The sequence below is a fragment of the Sylvia atricapilla genome, chromosome 10 (genome assembly GCF_009819655.1).
Source record: "Sylvia atricapilla isolate bSylAtr1 chromosome 10, bSylAtr1.pri, whole genome shotgun sequence".
Lineage (NCBI taxonomy): Eukaryota > Metazoa > Chordata > Aves > Passeriformes > Sylviidae > Sylvia > Sylvia atricapilla.
Genome location: NC_089149.1, coordinates 22,538,204 through 22,555,965, shown reverse-complemented (window position 1 = coordinate 22,555,965; position 17,762 = coordinate 22,538,204). Strand labels below are relative to the sequence as shown.

The following is a 17,762-nucleotide window of genomic DNA, read 5'->3' as shown; positions in this document are numbered from 1 at the left end:
GGCTTTGTCTCCTGCTAATCATGTTAGAACAGAAGTTATTGAATCAGTTAATACTGAGCAGAAGTGATTTCTTCAGTGAGCTGCATGTAGGAATCAAGCACATTCTGAAGATTTTGAAAAGCAAAAATCAGTGTTACTTAGCATTTACATACATTCTGAACAGACACTGCCCAGGTAATCACAACAGTATTTCTGATTATTTAGTGACAGGGGCTGGACTTGAGATTCAGTCCCTGAATCTCATCTCTTGCTAAGTGCAGAGCAGGTGTCAAGGAAAGCATGTAAGAAACACATAATAATAGTTCCTCTACCAGTCTGCACCTGTGTTAGCATACTCAGGATATAAAGAACCAATGTGGAATATTTGATATTTCTTCTATGAACTGGTCCAATCAGTTCTCAGAATTTGTGCAAATGTCTAACATACACAACTTTCTATAGCAAATCAGTAGTTTAATTTTACATTCACAAAGTTAGGTCAAAGGCTATGGTCTAGAACATGAGAGACTCTTTGTACACATTAGAGATTTGACATTCCTGTAACTACTGTGTCCACAGCAGATTTGGAGCAGGAGCCAGGCATTCTTATTTATTTCCTTAGCTAGCTGTAACATTATTTTTCATGACTCAGGAGAATAGGAGATTAGATTGCCAACCTTACTCATCTGGGCAGATGGTAAAGAGGATCATAGATCTCAGAGCAAACCTTTATCTGCAGGTAAATTAGTACGTTTTCAGTGAGCACAGTAACACATAGTGCTGTGGTACAACAGGAAAACAAGCTGAGTGTCACTGAAATACTGCATGAAACATCTCTGCTGTTGTTTTGGCTTCCACAGGGTGACATTGGGATGCCTGGGCCACCTGGGCCACCACTGTTAGTTGGACCTCCTGGAGCTCAGCTCTTCAAAGGACAAAAGGTGTTAATTTCTCATCATATTTAACAGTGCTCAACTTGGCAAGTACAATCCTGTGATGTAATTTTTGCAAGGATGGGATAAGACAAACCTATCTTTCTGTAAGAAACCACCAGCTGCATCAGAATCCTGTGTTCAGCACCCTTCCTACAAGCTTTCAGGAGAGGACACCCCACGTGTACTTTAGCTCATGTTCTGGACAGAAGACTGTCCTGATGCAGAAAGGAGATACTGCCCTTGCTTTGACTTTTTTCACTTTTTGTCATTAGCAAATCATATTTCAGGCATCTTGACAAATTTGATTACTGTGCTATTGAATCTTTGTGGCTCTTAACTAATACTTTAAATTTTGCATATCACTGGCAACTGTACTCTGATCTGCAGTTTTGAACTAACCTTAACCGTTCTAGGGTGCTCTTTTTAATATAAAAACCAAGTGTGATTTTTTTTTTTCAATTTTTATTGCAAGTTTTATCACAGAATCTTAGAATGGTTTGGGTTGGGAGAGTCTTTAAAGAACAGCTAGTCCCAATCCCTCTGCCATGGGCAGGGACACCTTCCACTAGACCAGGTTGCTCAAAGCCTCATCCAAACAGGTCTTGAGCATTTCCAAGAATGAGGCATCCACAACTTTCCTGGACAGCCTGTGCTTCTTCAACATCACACCTACCATAGCTACAGCTGAGTGGCTTAGAACATTAGAATGTTTGTAACCCTTGTTATTTTAAAACAAGAACTGTGTTACAGAGCCCTCTACGTCCCAAACTATGATTTCCTCAAATACACAACTGAGAAAGTGAAGTTGGCATTGCCATCTCCCGCAGCCTCAACTCAGGGAACCAGTAGATTTCATATGTTGGACCTTGGGCTTTGATCATGCAAACAGCTGCTATACAGGTGTACAAAGAGAGGTAAAGGACCAAAAGAACCAACATAAACTCCCCACATTCCCACATTCCTGGGAAATGGGACATTTGCTGCTCTACAACACGAGAAAGCAGCCGTGCCCCCCATTCAGACTGGGGCTGTGCTCAAAAGTGTAGATTTATGCTTGTGAGTACTTGCATCAAACCAAGAATAGCAGCAAATTAAAAAAAGAACTATTGTCATGCGTGTTTGTAGGAACAAAGCCCTGACTTGCAGATACTTGGAAGTGAAGATACATATATCTCCCTCCACAGTCATTATGCTGGTTTGACAGCATTAACAGAAATAAAAATAAGTACATAAATATTTTTCTTGGGGTTTTTTTGTGTCTAGGACACCTAAAGAAACACACCCTGTGCTTAAAAAAATTCTGTTTAAAACTTCTAATTCAGAGTAGGACTTAAAAAAGTTAACCAGCACATAGCCATATCCTGCATATTAATATACACAAAAATTTTCCTTTTATATGTAGGGCCAAAAAGGATTACCTGGGGTAACAGGATACAGAGGGCCACGTGGACCCAAAGTAAGTAATGGGACATTTTTTTCCCCATGGTGCTGGCAAGCCCTTCTGTGGTTATTATGTTTAAAGCACAGCATTTTTTGCTGTGAAATTTAATCACCACCTAAATCAGTGTGAAAGCAAAAATATTTCAAAACCCTTTGGAAAAATCTTTCTGAGTCTGTTTTATGCATACCTATTGAGTGTTGCCTAGTAGCAAAAGGTCAGTGTTGTTGCCAGTTAGGCTGTTGACATAATGGATTGGAACTATGAAGGAAATACAAGTACAGATTATTTTTCCTCAAGAAGAGAAACAGAGAGATCTGATCTGAATGTGTTCTTAATGGGGCATGATGTATATTTACCACAGAAGGCTGAAGAAAGGCTTCAACTTGACACTCTGGATATTCCCAAGGGTAGAGAAGGCAGAGCCATTGGAGGAAGAGTTGCTTTTTTACTATATATTCTACATTTTCTTTTCTTTCTGTCAACATGATCAATTTAAACATTGAGGTGCCAGATGAGGAAAATCCATAGGCAGGAAGCTGCCAGATCTCAGAAAAACAGAGGACAATTGGAGACAAAAGAATGACTCTAGTTTATCTTAAGAACTTAGCTTTGTTGCAGAAGAGAAGAAACGAGAAGCACGGACATCGCATTTCTAAGTTTTAAGTCTAGGACTTTTTCAGAAGTTCATTTTCCATCACAAAAAGACCACTGTTACTTGGCACTGGAAAAGAGAACAAAGCTAATCTTTTTCTATCAGATTTACATTGAAAAAGATGGGCTTTATATGCATGCTTCAGTACTAGTTGTCTATGTAGATGATCATACATGCACTTGTTAGTTATAAGCAGGAACAGAGAAATCAACTGAAGCAGCTTAAATGATGCCCAGAACTTTAAAAAAAAAAAAAAAAAAAACAAAACAAAAAAACCCAAAACCCACAAGTTCAACTGCTGAAATAATATGAAACTTAGAGAAGAGACCAGAGCAGGTTCCTCAAATAGCTGGAGCTACTTAGGCACTTCTGGTGATGCTGGGAAGTCACTGGGAAGTCAACCCCAGTGACTGAGCCTCGCAAGTGAAACAAGATTCATTCATGTAATTTATACTTCATTTAATAAACATGCACAAATATTAAAATTTATGGCACACTTCACTGAGCATTTTGGTTAACAAAACTATTTTGACTGCTCTAGGGCATACTTGGGAGAGGAGAAAAGGGTGAAAAAGGCCTTCCTGGATTTCCTGGATTGCGGGTAAGAAAGTTGCACAATAAATTGTATCAACAATTCACTATAATTAGGCAGCTAAGGTTTGAAATTTCAAAACAGACTTTAAGGATTTTTTAAACTAATCTGTCATGCTTCCTGTATAGAATATTTAGGAGACTTGCCCTGGGACTTACCCTGTCTCAGACTTAAACATAAGCTCACACAGACTTTCCTTGGAAAGGAGGTAAATCTGTAGGGTTATACTCTAAATATTTAGACCAGCACAAAGCTGCTCTGGAATAGCACAGTACTAACACAGTAATTTTAATGTTCTCCATACGTGTTGATGAAAGTTTTTTACAGCATCTTTACTTGTACTTGATTTGCTTAACAGTGCTAAAGAGGAGCAGCATTCCACTGCCGTGCTAGATGCAATATGGTAAAAAAATTAAGTGAAAACCTGACTGGCTTGCTTTGGTCTATAGTTCTAATTCTTGACCATTTCTCACAGAAACTATTTGCAAAAACTTTGCAAAGTTGTTGGAAGATATCCCAAGTAATATTTATCTATGTAATATTAACTATGAGCAGTTCTGAATAGGTTTAATTTTATAAAAGTTTTTACCGTTTTAGCTTACAGTCTACTTGCTTTTATTAGGGTCATCCTGGTTCTTATGGACCTGCAGGGTTTCCTGGAATGAAGGTATGAAGGCAGAAAGTAGAAGCAGCTCCCTGAACAGTAGGATCAGTGAGATTTTGTTTTCTGTGGATTTGTGCAGATTTGGAATTTCCACATACTTCACAGCTCAGATTGCATTCCTTCTTTTCTCTTCTGCTGCTTATAGCCACAGAAGCTGTATGAACTTTGTGTCTTTGAATTTCTGCCACTCTTTGAAATTTAGCTGAAATTTGCTAATGGAATCTGAAGTTGCAAGGAGGAGGAAAAGTCAGTGGGACACACATACAGCATAATAGAAAAGCTATGCAGCATGTTAACTTTGTTTTTTATGGTGACATTATTTGTGTAATTTTGTGGTGCATGCATGTTTTGTTCATATTTCTGGCTTGAGAAATTCCAGTGATGCAAAGTCTGCTAAATTTTACTTATGAACTTACATCTTACTGAAATAAAGAACAGTAGATGTATGTATATAGATCTGTATCTTGCCCAGCTCTAGTTAAGGTAGTGATCATGCTGTTCATAAAACACATTAATGTATGAATATTTGCCTCTGGAGTTATGTTCCAGGTGACTGTTTTATCTGCAAAAATACTTTTCACTTTGTTTTTCACTCCTGCCTACCCTAAAGAGTTTGAGTACTGGCTGGGTAAGTATATTAGAAAATCATAAAAGAGAAGAGAGCTGATGTGCAGCTGCTTTCCATGCAGTAGTTTAAGATAGTCATTGAGCAGACAGCAAACCGATTTCAGCTGTATTAAGCAGACAGTCTATCAGAGTCTGTTGGTATGTATTCCAGCTTATTCTGTGCCCCAGCTTCACTGAATCTGCTGAGCACTGTCTGAATAACCTGGCAATGCATGCTGTGGATTTTCCAGCACAGGAGAGTCTGTGAAACACCACCTCCTGCACAAACCCAGTGAATTCTCTGAAACAAGCTGTGGACACAATTGTAGCATAGAGTACTGTATGACTGCCTTACTGGGTTTTGCTCAACAATTTATGTTTTAACAGATTAATTGAATTGTATTTATGTGATCCCTTCCAGGGTGAAGCAGGATTTGCTGGTTTTCCTGGACAGCCTGGCTATCCAGGCATACAGGTAGAAAAATGATCACACATTCACACCCCACTCCCCTCTGTGCCAATATTTCCTCCCAAATGTACCCAGTTATTTCCCTTTATAGAGTCATAATTTCTTTAAAAATTTACTGTTTTCATGCTATTTATAGTTATTCATCACCGTGGTAGTAAATAGCAATGTAAGAAAACATTCCTAGCTAGTGCATGTAAGAGTGGGAATTCTATGAGCAAGAGAAATGAAATGCTGCAATGCAGAAGGTGACAGAATCATCAGTAGAGACACCAAGGTTGAAAAAGCTCATCGAAGTTATTAACACGGTAGAGAACAAAAACATTATTGCAGAAATTGTGGCGCTAATGAACTTGGCTTAAATATTCTGAAATACAAAATGAAGGAGTGTTTATTTTAATTTATAATCCCTGACAACATAAAGAAGTGAACTGTGTCTGGTGCAAACTTGTCATAACTAGTATACAGCTAAAGACACAGTAGAAAGCACACAAATATAAAGCAACACACAGGTTTTCAAAGCATATTTACAAATGAAAAATGCCAAGCACATAAAGTAAATGATTAAAAGTACAATAAAAATATCTGGCTTAGTCACAGACTTAACCTTCAGAGTTAGGACTGCCAGGAGAATCCTAGGTCAGCTTCTTCAGCCAAGATTTTAATTATGTGGTCATACCCAGGGGGAAAAATTGCCCACAGGTTTTACCTTTCCTCCCCTTCGGCTATTATCAACTTCACACCATGGTGATATAATTCAGATACTAATTTACTGAAACATTGCATACCAGATTAAAACAGAAAATTCATTGCAGTCCAATACTCCCAAAATCTAGAATCAAATCTTAAGTTTTTTCTTGTTAAAAAGTTCTCACCCTGATGTATATATTGTTTTAATTTGGGGCCTCATTAACAAATTTGAGATAAGTCACGTTATGGACAGAATAGTGAATTCCTCAGACTCCATCAATTAGCCCACAGCCTGAGTACACTACAAACAGTAAACACAAACATGATTAATTGTTGGTAGGGTCTGCTAGGGAAAGGGTTGAAGGCCTGCAGTAATGAATGAGAAAGATGAAATTACAATTGCTAGTGCCCTGAGCAAAATAAATCAAATAAAGTATAGACACAACTTAATAAAGAAAAGGTAACTAATACAGATATGCAAAATCCTGAGTGATAGCACAGATGCTGTAGGTTTGATTGGGAAACAATTGGCAAAATCTGATTATTCCTGAAAGGAGCAGACCAATCCAGAGTACATCACCTGTTCAGCTGGCCTCACCAGCTGCTGCTTATGATCCACTAAAAATCACATGCACCGAAGGAACAAGAATATCCTTAAAACTTCTCATGGGAATAGCCTGTCCTTGTGTAGATTTTTCTGAAACAAACATGTTCATAGAAAATCCAAGATGCACTCAGATTTAAGGTGTAGAGACTCAGAAAAAAAAAAACCCAGTTGCGTGGAAAATATATTTCATCTTTAAAAAATGCTAACTTGCTAAAAGCAAAGAGTGGAGTTCAAGGAATTGTTGCCACAGCTTTTGATGCCTAACAGTAGATGCTGGCAACACAGGTTTTTTTTTTTAAATAAACTGTTGGCAAGTTGAGTCTCCTAAGGCTTTTATGGGAAGAGAAAACAGTATCAGCCAACAAAATAATCCAAAGTGATCTATGCCATTATGTACGAGTGTGCCAGTGGTGAAAACACAGCAAATAGGCAGCTGCCAGCCAGAGAGGGTCATTAGCCCTAGCAGCCTACAACCAGATTTTCAGAGACCACAACTGGAATTTATTACTTGAGATACTAAGAACAGACACGTTTGACATTGGCTCCCTGCTCTTCAGTTCTTTCTTGTGTTCTGGTTGTGTCATTTTAAAATCAGCATGAAAATTATGCAAGACTTGGGCCAAATACATCTATTATACAACTATTTGATTATTTATCATCATTAAATTGTTTTTAAAGCTCAAAATCCTTTCTAAATTTATCAGAGGAGGCAAAATGCTAGTTTTACCTTTTCTTTCCTGCTGCATGTAAGACTCTTCTGTGTCTTAGAGAAGACAAATCTATGTTCCTGTTTAAAAGAACCAAAGATGACACATGGATATTTTTTTATTCTGCAAGATACAGTCAAAGGAATCAGGCCAAAGATCAAGAGGGCAGCAGTCAGTGACAGAACTGTCTAATTACTGTAGAGACAGCATTCAGGGAAAAAAAAAAAAGCCAAGAAGGAGGCATAGAGGCCTTGTTTTCACTTGTGTAATAGTGGGTATCTAGTTTTGCAGACCCAGTTCTCCTTGTCTGTGTCCTAAAAGGCCCTGGAGTCCAGTCCTGGGAATGCAGCCTCACTGTGCAGCTCCCACATTGACATTCTTGTTCTCTCAGTTCACATTTGCTGATAAAGGAGAGCTGATTTCTAATCTACAAAGCAAAAGGTCTAATACAATTTGCCACATAAAAGTCTTCCCTAAAGACCACTTCACTTGCATTTCTAAGTATTAAAATCCAAGTTAATTTAGAAATCCTCCAAGCAGAAGTGATTTTCCTCCCCATTAGTAAGCACTTTTATGTTTCCTTAATGCAGATGTTTTAAACTTGTTATAAGAGCTTTGAGTATCTCTTACCATTGATAATAGATGTTAGACTGTGAAACTGTTTTTCTTTATGCTTATCTGTCATAGAAGTAGTTTCCTAATTCTGATAAAGAATTTGTGTAATTTTAATTACAGATTGGTGGCTTAAATATCTCAATTAAATGGATACTGATTTATTGTAGTTGAGTCATATTTACAATAAATGAGTGAAATCAAATAGAACAGTCACATGTTCTGAAGAGTCAAATAGATATGTATGATGGGTATATTACTGTTAGGCCACTGGCATCTTGAAAGATAATGATTATTTTAAATCTTTTTGCTTGGTTTTAAATGCTGTAAAGTGTCAAAATCAAGTTTCCCGGGTGGTGTGTGTCAAATCCTTATATCCTTCCTCATTGTTGAAATACTCAGTTACATTCTAGTACACCATATATTTGTATGTAAAAAATTTATTGTTGGACTCTTACAGGGGGATCCTGGAGAGAAAGGGCCCCCAGGTCCTCCTGGAGCTGTTGGAACTCCACCACCTCCTATAAAAGGTTATATCTATTTTTGACTAGTCTTTGTGCTGTAAGAAGTGCAGGACCTGTTTTGCCGAGGTGTATGAAGGTGGTCACTAGGGGTGCAGGGGATGGAATCCTAAAACTTTCCTAGTGGCCACAGCTGTGTTTGTGGGTTTGGCCACATTTTTGTGTGTGTTTGTCTCACTGATCTTCCTGGAACTATGTTAAACATACAAGTGTCAGATTAAATGTTTGTGTGCGAGATCTTCATGCATACAGTCACAACTAAATCTGAAGGACTCTCTCCAATATCCACATTTATTTTAAATGCTACATGCATTTATTTTGGGCAAATATTTCTCTCAGCATTTTGTAAAACATAGCAAAAAGATACTGCTACAAAGTGATGAAGAGTTAAAAATGTTCTTGTGAAATGGGCTGGAATCCATAGAAAAGTAACCAAATCCTCCCACCTTAAAATTAAATTGTTACACATTTTAAGATGTTTCATAAATTATTTTACTTTTGTGAAGTTTCCAAGTTATAATTTTGGTTACAGCTTAATTTCGATTTAAGCTGTCAATTCCATAAGGTGTTCAACTCACATGTTTCTGTAATTCTCTGTAGGTCCACGAGGAGATCCTGGATTTCCAGGTCCTGTTGGTGAAATGGGGTCAGTTGGACCAATTGGTCCTTCAGGCCTTCTAGGAAGACCAGGATATGATGGAACAAGTAAGAGAGGCAGAGGGTAAATGTGAAATATACACCAGAAGGAAAGAAAGCAGCTGAAAGAAAACTGTTCTTTGTTCTTGCTTGATGCAAGTTACCAGCTGTAAAGACTGTTCAGCAAAAATATTAACTGAGCACTTAATAGCCAGAAAAAGAAACAAAATGATCCAAGCAGAATATTAGGAATGACTAGAAAAGGAACAGAAGACCAAGGAGAATACTACCATGGTAAACCCATTGTATAACTGTGTTTGGAGTGCTGTGCTTAAAATTTCTGCTCTCCATCTCAATAATATATAAAGGGATGTGCTGAGGATGGCTTTGCTCTGTGTGAGGAGCTGGAGTAACTGGGATGTCTGGAAAAGAGATAATGGAGGGAAGGAGGAAAAGAAGCATTTGAAGGTCTACTGCAGGAGGCTCTTTTCTTGTGGATCCTAAAAAACCTAAGGATTTGGATTCCAGCATTAGTTACATAGAAGCTGTTTTTCAGGACGTCCTGAATGGTCTGGAATTTCCTCCCTGATACCTCACATTAATGCTGTATGAGCTGTTTACCTTTTTTGTTTGTTTGTTTTCAGGTCTTCCTGGCCTGCCAGGAGTAAGTGGGGCACCAGGACCTCAAGGTTTTCAAGGGGACCCTGGTTTGCCTGGGACAGGTGAATTAATCCCAGGAAGACCGGGATTTCCTGGACCACCAGGCCTACCAGGGCAGCCAGGAAGACAAGGCTTACCTGGACTACCCAGTAGGTTCAATAGCAATTTAAATAACAAAAATAGAATTCTGCAGGTTAATAGATCCATTGCTTTGTTGGTGCTACAAATACAGAAAAGTGAAAATTGTATTTTGACAGCTATTTCCAAGTTTACATGGGATGTTGAAAACATATTTTTCCTATTAGCTTTTGATCAGTGAGATTTCAAGATTTTCATCATTTTCTGGGTGATTTAAACCCACAAAAGTAATACACATATTAAAATTCTATTAAAAATATACTAACTGAAAAATAATGAGGAGGAAACACAAATTTGCATCCTTTAGAGAAGAAAGAAGTAAAGTAGAAAAAAGTCGCAGTGGCAATGAGAAGTGATCTATCAACATGAACTCTAGCCACACTGTCTGTTTCAGCATGATCTGTAAGCAGCAACTTGTAAAGGTTTAATAAGATCTTTAACTTTTCATGTGAGAATAACAAGAGAAGGGAGAGGAGGACACATGACCTAAGGTGTGGAAAGAGTGAACCAGATTTATACCGGCTGGAAAATTTGTTTTTTCAAAGGTGTAATCTGTACTGACAGAGGGATCCCTGGAGAACCTGGAGCAAAAGGTCAGATAGGACTTCCAGGAAGAAAAGGTGCAAAAGGAGAGAAGGGTAAGTTGGCCTGGATAACAACAATTTGAGTATGAAATCTTTGCCAGGAATGTCAAATCTAAATGTGCAAGAAGTTCATGGTAACTTGGAGGATGAAGCCCATCAAAGACTTACACAGCTGGTTGGCATTGGGGCTTCTGAGTCAGCAGAGTCCTTTTAGTGCAGAGTTACTCAGCACTGTAAAGGGAGATGGATAATCCTCTCCAGGTGAGATAACCTGAGATAAAATGATCTGTGCACTACTCACACACAAAAGAAAAAAGACAGCATTCTTTTTTTGTGTATTGATTTTGCAACTCATTCAATGAAATTTTAACACTTTCATGTAGGAAGTCAAGGCCTCTGCTCATGTAGTGCTGGTCCTCCTGGTCCCCGTGGTGTGCAAGGACCTCCAGGTACTGAAGGAAGGAAAGGAGAAATGGGATACCCTGGAAGACATGGAGAAAAGGGTGACCCAGGCTTATCCGGTGCAGTGGGATTGCCAGGGCTACCTGTGAGTAGTTTTCATGAGCTTCAGTAAACAGCATCAAGTTGCCTCTCAACTCAGGAGGCATTTAAGCAGAAGGGTGGAGAAAGTGCTCTGGAAAATTATCTGAAACCTTTAACTACTTTAGCTTATTACAGTCTGGTGAAACAAGCTTTTACTTCTGGGAGCAGTCTTACTTTCTTTAATGTGCTTCATATAGTTTATCTTAATTCCCCAGAGTGAGCAATAATTCAAAATACCACTTAATCTAACTGCTTTAGGATTACACTATGTGATAATTTATTGGTCTTGCTTTGATTTTCATCTACTTCTTCTGGAATATACATCCAGGATACTGCATGCCAAAATTATGCCAACTAGAAGGTTTCTTAATGCACTTTCTTATGTGTGAGAGGGTTTTATTTGAAAATATAGGTAGATATGCACTGCTTTATAACTGTTACATTATGGTTTGGTTTTTTATTTGAGGGGCGTGTTTAGAGGGGATTTTGTGCCTTTTGTTGTTGTTTTTGGTTGGTTTTTGTTTTATTTTTTTGAGATTTGGGGTTTTTTTAACAGCAAAACTTTTTTTTTTTCACATAAGGAATTGCTTAAAAGTTTCCAGAACATGTTCTTTCAAAAGAAAACAAAAAGCAAACAAATCCATTGTGAGTCTGAGGGAAGGAGGTGGAAGCAGTCTCATTCAAGTTCCAGTAGTTTCATTAGAAGGCTTACAGCTGCTCTCTCTTTTTTTTCTGCCTTAAAACCCTATTACCTGAGTGGTGTATGTGAGATCCTGATATTTTTGTTACTTTTGAGAAGATGTTTTAGCCCTTGTGGCTCTGAAGTTAGGCTTAAAGCCTTGTCCTGAACTTTGCTGGTCTTAGGTTGCTTAATTGAGAAACAAGGACAAAGTAATCACTTTGGAAGGAAATAATTCACTTCAGTACAGAAGTGCTTTGGTGTAATGAGCCATTTTCTCCATTTTTCTGCTCTCTTTTCTTCCCAAATATTTCATTTTCTTTTCAGATACTAATAACTCATCACTTCTTACTTGAAGATCTAGACATTGTAACAAATAGTCACTTCCCGTTTCAGATACACATTTTTCAGAAATCTGCTCCCTGATTTAAAATTGTCAATCACATTATAAACTATTTTTGCTCCACCTATTTTTAAGAGAGATTTTGAGTAACAGAGAAAGCTGCCTAAATAATACCCCAATTTTTGTACCTTAGTGGCCTTTTACTGCTGTGTAAATTTCACATGGCTAATTGCAGTGTTGCAAGATCAGACCTTGACCAATGATGATGAAAATTGCACCCTGCTTGGACAGCTGAAAGCAAAAAATTAGCATAAAAATATAGGAAAGTATTATTTTCTCCTCTAAACCTTTCAAGCCATATATTTATCTAAGAATATCATGTACCTAACTAGATGAAATATTTTATCGATGGCTCTGTGGGTTTCCATTCAGAAAAAAAAGTATCACTTGCTTCCTGGTGTGTTCCCTTCTGGGAGGACAGCCTCATCCAGCAGTCCCCACCCTCCAGAGATTCCCTTCCTCAGTGCACTGTGGGTTGAAGTCTGCAGTGGGAAGAGTTAATGAATCATTTCTTTCGATATTTTTACATTTGCAGTCCCACAGCTGTGCAGCCATGGGCCCAGTGCTTCTGGCATTACAATTTCCTTCAGTTGTGTTTCTGCAGGTGGCAGAGTCAGCCTGAAAAGGCCATGTGCCATTCACACTCTTTTTGACCATCAAAAGAGACAAGTGCATCCTTTTGGTTACTTTAATTGGTCTTTTTTTGGGGGAAACCATGCAAGAGATAACTAATTTTCCCTTCAATACCCACTTTGAGTCCTTGCTGGAGATAACTGACAACTCTTTTCTTTGTCAATGTTAAGGGAACTCCTGGTTCTGCTGGACAGAATGGGGAAAAAGGAGAGAAGGGTGATCCAGGAAGAGTTAGAATAAAAGGTAAACACACATTTTACTGTTAACTTTTTTGCTTTCCTATACAACATCTAGGCAATAGTGTGAGAAAAACATTAATTTTCTCTTTACTGAATCCATTAGCTTGGTAACTTACTGAAACCTAGAGGGCACATATATCCAAACTGCTCTCTTGGTACCAAGTCTTCTTTCTTTCTAAACACAAGATCAACACATTTTTTTGTGGCTTTTTCCTCTATAATTGAGCCATAAAACAGCATGTTATTAATGCCAACAAATGATTTTTCACGTCATGCAGTTGATAATTGGGGTCTTCCAGAGGTCTGTACAGACAAGACTAAGCAGAATACAAACACTGTGAAATTATGAAGAAATATTATTGTACAGAAACCACCTCCTGAAGTGTCATATACCAATATCAAAGCTGTTATCTTGGATTAGGCCACCAACATCCTTCTTTGGAAAACCTCAGTCTCAATGACTATTCAGATTCCTCTCTTATTTCTAAAAATTACTCTTGACCAGGCATTGAAGAGAAACAATAGGCCACCAGTTGCACAACTGGAATTCTTGTAATAAAATAGATCAAAACCTCTCCACAGTTATGGTTATGATTTGCAAAAGCAAAAGAAATGGAGAACAATAAATTACAGCAATCTCATGGCAAAGCTTAGTTAGAAAGGCAAAAATAGTTATTCACAGAAGATTGTCCTTCTTATTGTTTATAAAAAGTTAGCTTAGCTTTGGATGCCTGTGGGTTTTTTACAGATGTTGGAGCAGGGGAAAACATTTGTTTTTATTTGCAAAGGATTTCTTGACACAGCAGAATGAATCTTTGTGTTAGAATAGTTTTAGTGTCCTTGATGCAATAGTTACTTTTTCATAAATATTGGTGCAAGAGAAATCTACATGGGGAAAATAATAAAAATCTTTGGGGAATATTGATGCAAATATTCTGCATCATATGGCACTGCTATATCGTGACTTCACTGAAATCAAGAATAGATCTCTGACCTGTTTCAATGGTAAAATATTTTAACTCTACGTGTAGCACAGACAAAGCCGCATTCCTCTTGTGTCTGTGAACATGTCTTTTACAGAGAGACCAAGTTGTTCCATCAGGTATCCAACTACAAACTTCCTTCCTAAGCCTAAAATGCCTTGTTAAGGAATGTGAATTCAAGGACTGGGCATTATCATGAAGATAGGATCAACAGTTACCCAGCATTTCCTTAAGCAGAAGTAGCTTCTACCCCTAAAATTACAGCAAATATTATTTTTTTTCTTCAAAAAATATTTTAAGGTTTAAAAGGGGAAAGAGGACCAACTGGGCTTCCAGGATTTCCAGGCCAGAGAGGTCTTGATGGCAGAGATGGGGAACTGGGATTGCCAGGGGAAAAAGGAGCTGAGGTATGTTTGACTTCCCCAGATTTTTTTCCATTTCAATTAACATGTTATCTTATGAAAGGTTATAAAAGTTTTTATCTATTAAAAAACTAGTTTCTTGTAAGTATTACTGTTTATTTTGGCTTTCCTGATTATAATCTCTGCATATACTGTGTGCCATTATTATGGAGTTGGGAAAACAAAAAATACACAAACCCCTTTGTTCCTATTACCTTTGAATATTTAAAAGTACTAATGCCATCCATGTAGTCTTTCCATTGTGAAAGTGTTTCTCCAGATAATTCTCTAACACTCTTTTTCATAATCAAAGAGAGGAGAGAAAATAGCTCTTGTTACATCTTACTGCAAATTTTTATTTCAGGGCAATTCTGGAGTAGCAATTCCTGGAGATAAAGGATTCCCTGGGCTCCCAGGACCTCCTGGGGTAAAAGGCCAGATGGGATTGCCTGGTCTGGGGCTTCCTGGGCCTCCAGGAGCCAGAGGTAGCCCTGGAGACTTTGGTGATATGGGTAATATTGGGCCACCTGGTCCAAAAGGCCAGAAAGGTAATTTTAAGTTAAGAATGAAATAATAAAATACATGTTTGAATGTTTGGTGGCATCCATTACAGTTTAATATGTATTATATATTATATGAATGTATTATTCTGTATTTATGTCTATGTGTATACATATAGCGCTGTTCATTCAGGGTGAAAATAATATTAATTTCTAGAAAAACACCATTTTTACTTAAAGCTTGGCCTGGTTTTTTGCCTATAAAAATGCTCAGCAAAAATCTACACTGATAGCTGTAGATAGAATGGAAATTAAAATATTATTTCTTTCTTGCAATAGAGAGTATTGTAAAACAAATTGCCACAACAATTAAAAAAACCCTTTGTCTTTAAAAAATACAACTGTGTTACAACAATTTGAAATATTACCAAGATAGAAAGTATCAAAAAAATATTTTAAGATTTCCTATCAAAACTTCGGTAATATGGAAAGAACCATGTGCATAGTCACTTCACATGTGGTTGGGCACTTTCCCAGAAATATTAGAGTAAATACTCAGACTCCAGTTAATCTAGAATCAAATAGACCAGTTTCTTCTCCCTCTTGCTTCAGGTGAAACTGTCTGCATTACATCACCATATCCTGGAAGTCCAGGTCCCCCTGGTTTTAAAGGTGTTCAAGGTATGTCTATGCACAGGAGAATTTGTGATTTCTACTGAAATGGAGTTTTAAGTTGCTAATTAAAGAAAAGAAAATCCTGAGCTGACACCTGTCATTCACTAGGTTAACACTGTTCGTGGCCTGTAACATTAAATGTTGTAGGAAATATTTTTTCCTAATTAACACTGGTAATTTTCAGTCTGCTGTTAATGAAATAGGGAATCTGTTTATTTAGAAAAACAGCAAGCACACATTTGTTTATGATTTGGGCAGTGGCTCTTGCCCAAAGTGTTAAAAGCAGATGAAATCAGCTTGTTTTCAAGGTATATGAATTTGCACGGGATAAAGATAAAATCCTTAGATCACCCATTTTAATGCTCTGACAGCCTTTTTATGAATTTCCTTTTTATTTCCAGGACAAAAGGGTTTAAAAGGACTCCCTGGGCATCCTGGACCAAATGGTTTTGATGGGCAAAAAGGCCATCGAGGAAGGCCAGGAGCAGGAATCCCTGGGCCAGAAGGTGAATTGTGCTTTTCCTAATTTGGGAGAGTTGCTGGTCAAGTTGTAATGCATACATGCAGGGAAAGGGAGAGAAGGGTCAAGTAGAATTGAATTTAAATGAATAGTTCAGTGTCCAGAGAACAAAGGCACTGAACTGAACAAGAGTGAACAGTACTCCAGACAGATTGGGCCTCAAAGAAATTTTTTGTCACTTCCCACAGAAATTGCCTCCTTCAATCCTCATGTATCATTAGCTATAAATAAGAAACATGAAATTTAATTTATGATGTTATTTTTCTTTCTGAAGTGACAAATTTAAATCTAGCTAAATTTGGAGTACAATATTCCACAGCTGAGAGGGGTGGGGAAATAAAAAACCCTGAACGCCTCCTGAATTAAGCTTTATTTGAATTTAAAAATCATATCAACAGGCTTTCGAGGCACAGCTGGTGATCCTGGTGATGAAGGTGAAAGAGGATCTACAGTTGATGGCAAAAATGGCCTTCCAGGTCCACCTGGCACAGATGGTCAGAAGGGTCTTCCAGGTGACACCACGTACGGCCCTCCAGGAATCCCTGGAAACAGGGGACTGCCAGGACCCCCTGGGGCACAGGGAGCAAGGGGTAATCCAGGCATTCCTGGACTTCAAGGTATGGGCCAGTGTCTATGAAACACTTATACATGTTCAAAGGACAAAATCTGAGCCAAGCTGCTCCTGGTTCAGAAAAAATCCTCTTGCTCAGATCCATAATGGTGACTGTGAACAGTACTCCCTGTTTTCACATTGACATTTTGCTGTTTGCTGCAGTGGTGTCTCCCTGGCACTATGTCCTTCCCACCCCACAGAGGATATTGCTGTTTCCTTTTGCCTGGCCCTAAGCACATACACCCATCCTTCAGTGCAGGGAACACCTATAGAACTGAGCCAGTGCTGGGCACCTGGTGCAGGCCAGTGAGCTACTCCTCTTCTGCTCCTACACATCAGAAACTGTCCTCTGTACCTTTAGATGAGGGTTGAATTTGTATTTGTTCCTTAAAGAAAGAAGTTCTCCTCAACAGCCAATTCTAAATTGCAGAAAAGCATCGCTTTTGACAAACTACACAAAAACTAGAGGATAAGCAAGATACTGTAGTAACCAAATATGTACATTTCAAAATTAAAACTAGGAATTTTGAGGGGCAGTGAGTAATGGAACTAACAATTTTTTTTTTTCCCCAGGACAACCTGGCACGCCAGGATTTCCAGGTGCCAAAGGTTTTAGAGGCCCAGAAGGTGATGTAGGGGCACCAGGCTGTCCAGGCTTCCCTGGCTCACCATGTGTCCCAGGCTTACCAGGACCACCTGGACTCAGAGGTGTCATGGGCCTGCCAGGAGCTCAAGGTACACAACAGCCAGCAGGTTGCCTCACAGCTCTAAGCTTTGCACTCATTTTCTGCCAGATTTCATCCCATGATTTTTGTGTCTGGCATGACAAATGTTTCCATGGGGGCTGCTCATTACTGGGGCTGTACATTATATCAAGGAATGTAGACTGTGCATCTCAACTGTGCAACTTCCCTTGCTGCTCTTTAACTGGCCAAATCACAGTGGGTTTACTATAAGTAATAAACAAAGAGTTGTCTCTTATCTGTTGTCCTGAGTAACTTAACTGAGCTCCTGTCATTACTGTGATGCTTTTATCTTGCTTATTCTTCAATGGAAGCATTATTTAGGAAGAGCTAAGAGAGA

At 38.3% G+C, this 17,762-nt stretch overlaps 1 protein-coding gene across 1 annotated transcript in view; it reads left to right on the top strand.

The window, feature by feature from the left end:
- COL4A4 (collagen type IV alpha 4 chain) overlaps positions 1-17,762 on the top strand; it is a 62,934-nt gene that overhangs the window by 21,621 nt on the left and 23,551 nt on the right. The window contains exons 13-29 of the mRNA XM_066326281.1: positions 840-920; positions 2,317-2,370; positions 3,549-3,608; positions 4,222-4,266; positions 5,291-5,344; positions 8,412-8,481; positions 9,073-9,177; positions 9,753-9,917; positions 10,452-10,544; positions 10,874-11,037; positions 12,919-12,991; positions 14,271-14,377; positions 14,736-14,919; positions 15,484-15,552; positions 15,948-16,052; positions 16,465-16,683; positions 17,253-17,414. Of these exons, the coding sequence (XP_066182378.1) occupies positions 840-920; positions 2,317-2,370; positions 3,549-3,608; positions 4,222-4,266; positions 5,291-5,344; positions 8,412-8,481; positions 9,073-9,177; positions 9,753-9,917; positions 10,452-10,544; positions 10,874-11,037; positions 12,919-12,991; positions 14,271-14,377; positions 14,736-14,919; positions 15,484-15,552; positions 15,948-16,052; positions 16,465-16,683; positions 17,253-17,414 (1,810 nt within the window). The remainder of the gene's footprint in view (positions 1-839; positions 921-2,316; positions 2,371-3,548; positions 3,609-4,221; positions 4,267-5,290; positions 5,345-8,411; positions 8,482-9,072; positions 9,178-9,752; positions 9,918-10,451; positions 10,545-10,873; positions 11,038-12,918; positions 12,992-14,270; positions 14,378-14,735; positions 14,920-15,483; positions 15,553-15,947; positions 16,053-16,464; positions 16,684-17,252; positions 17,415-17,762) is intronic.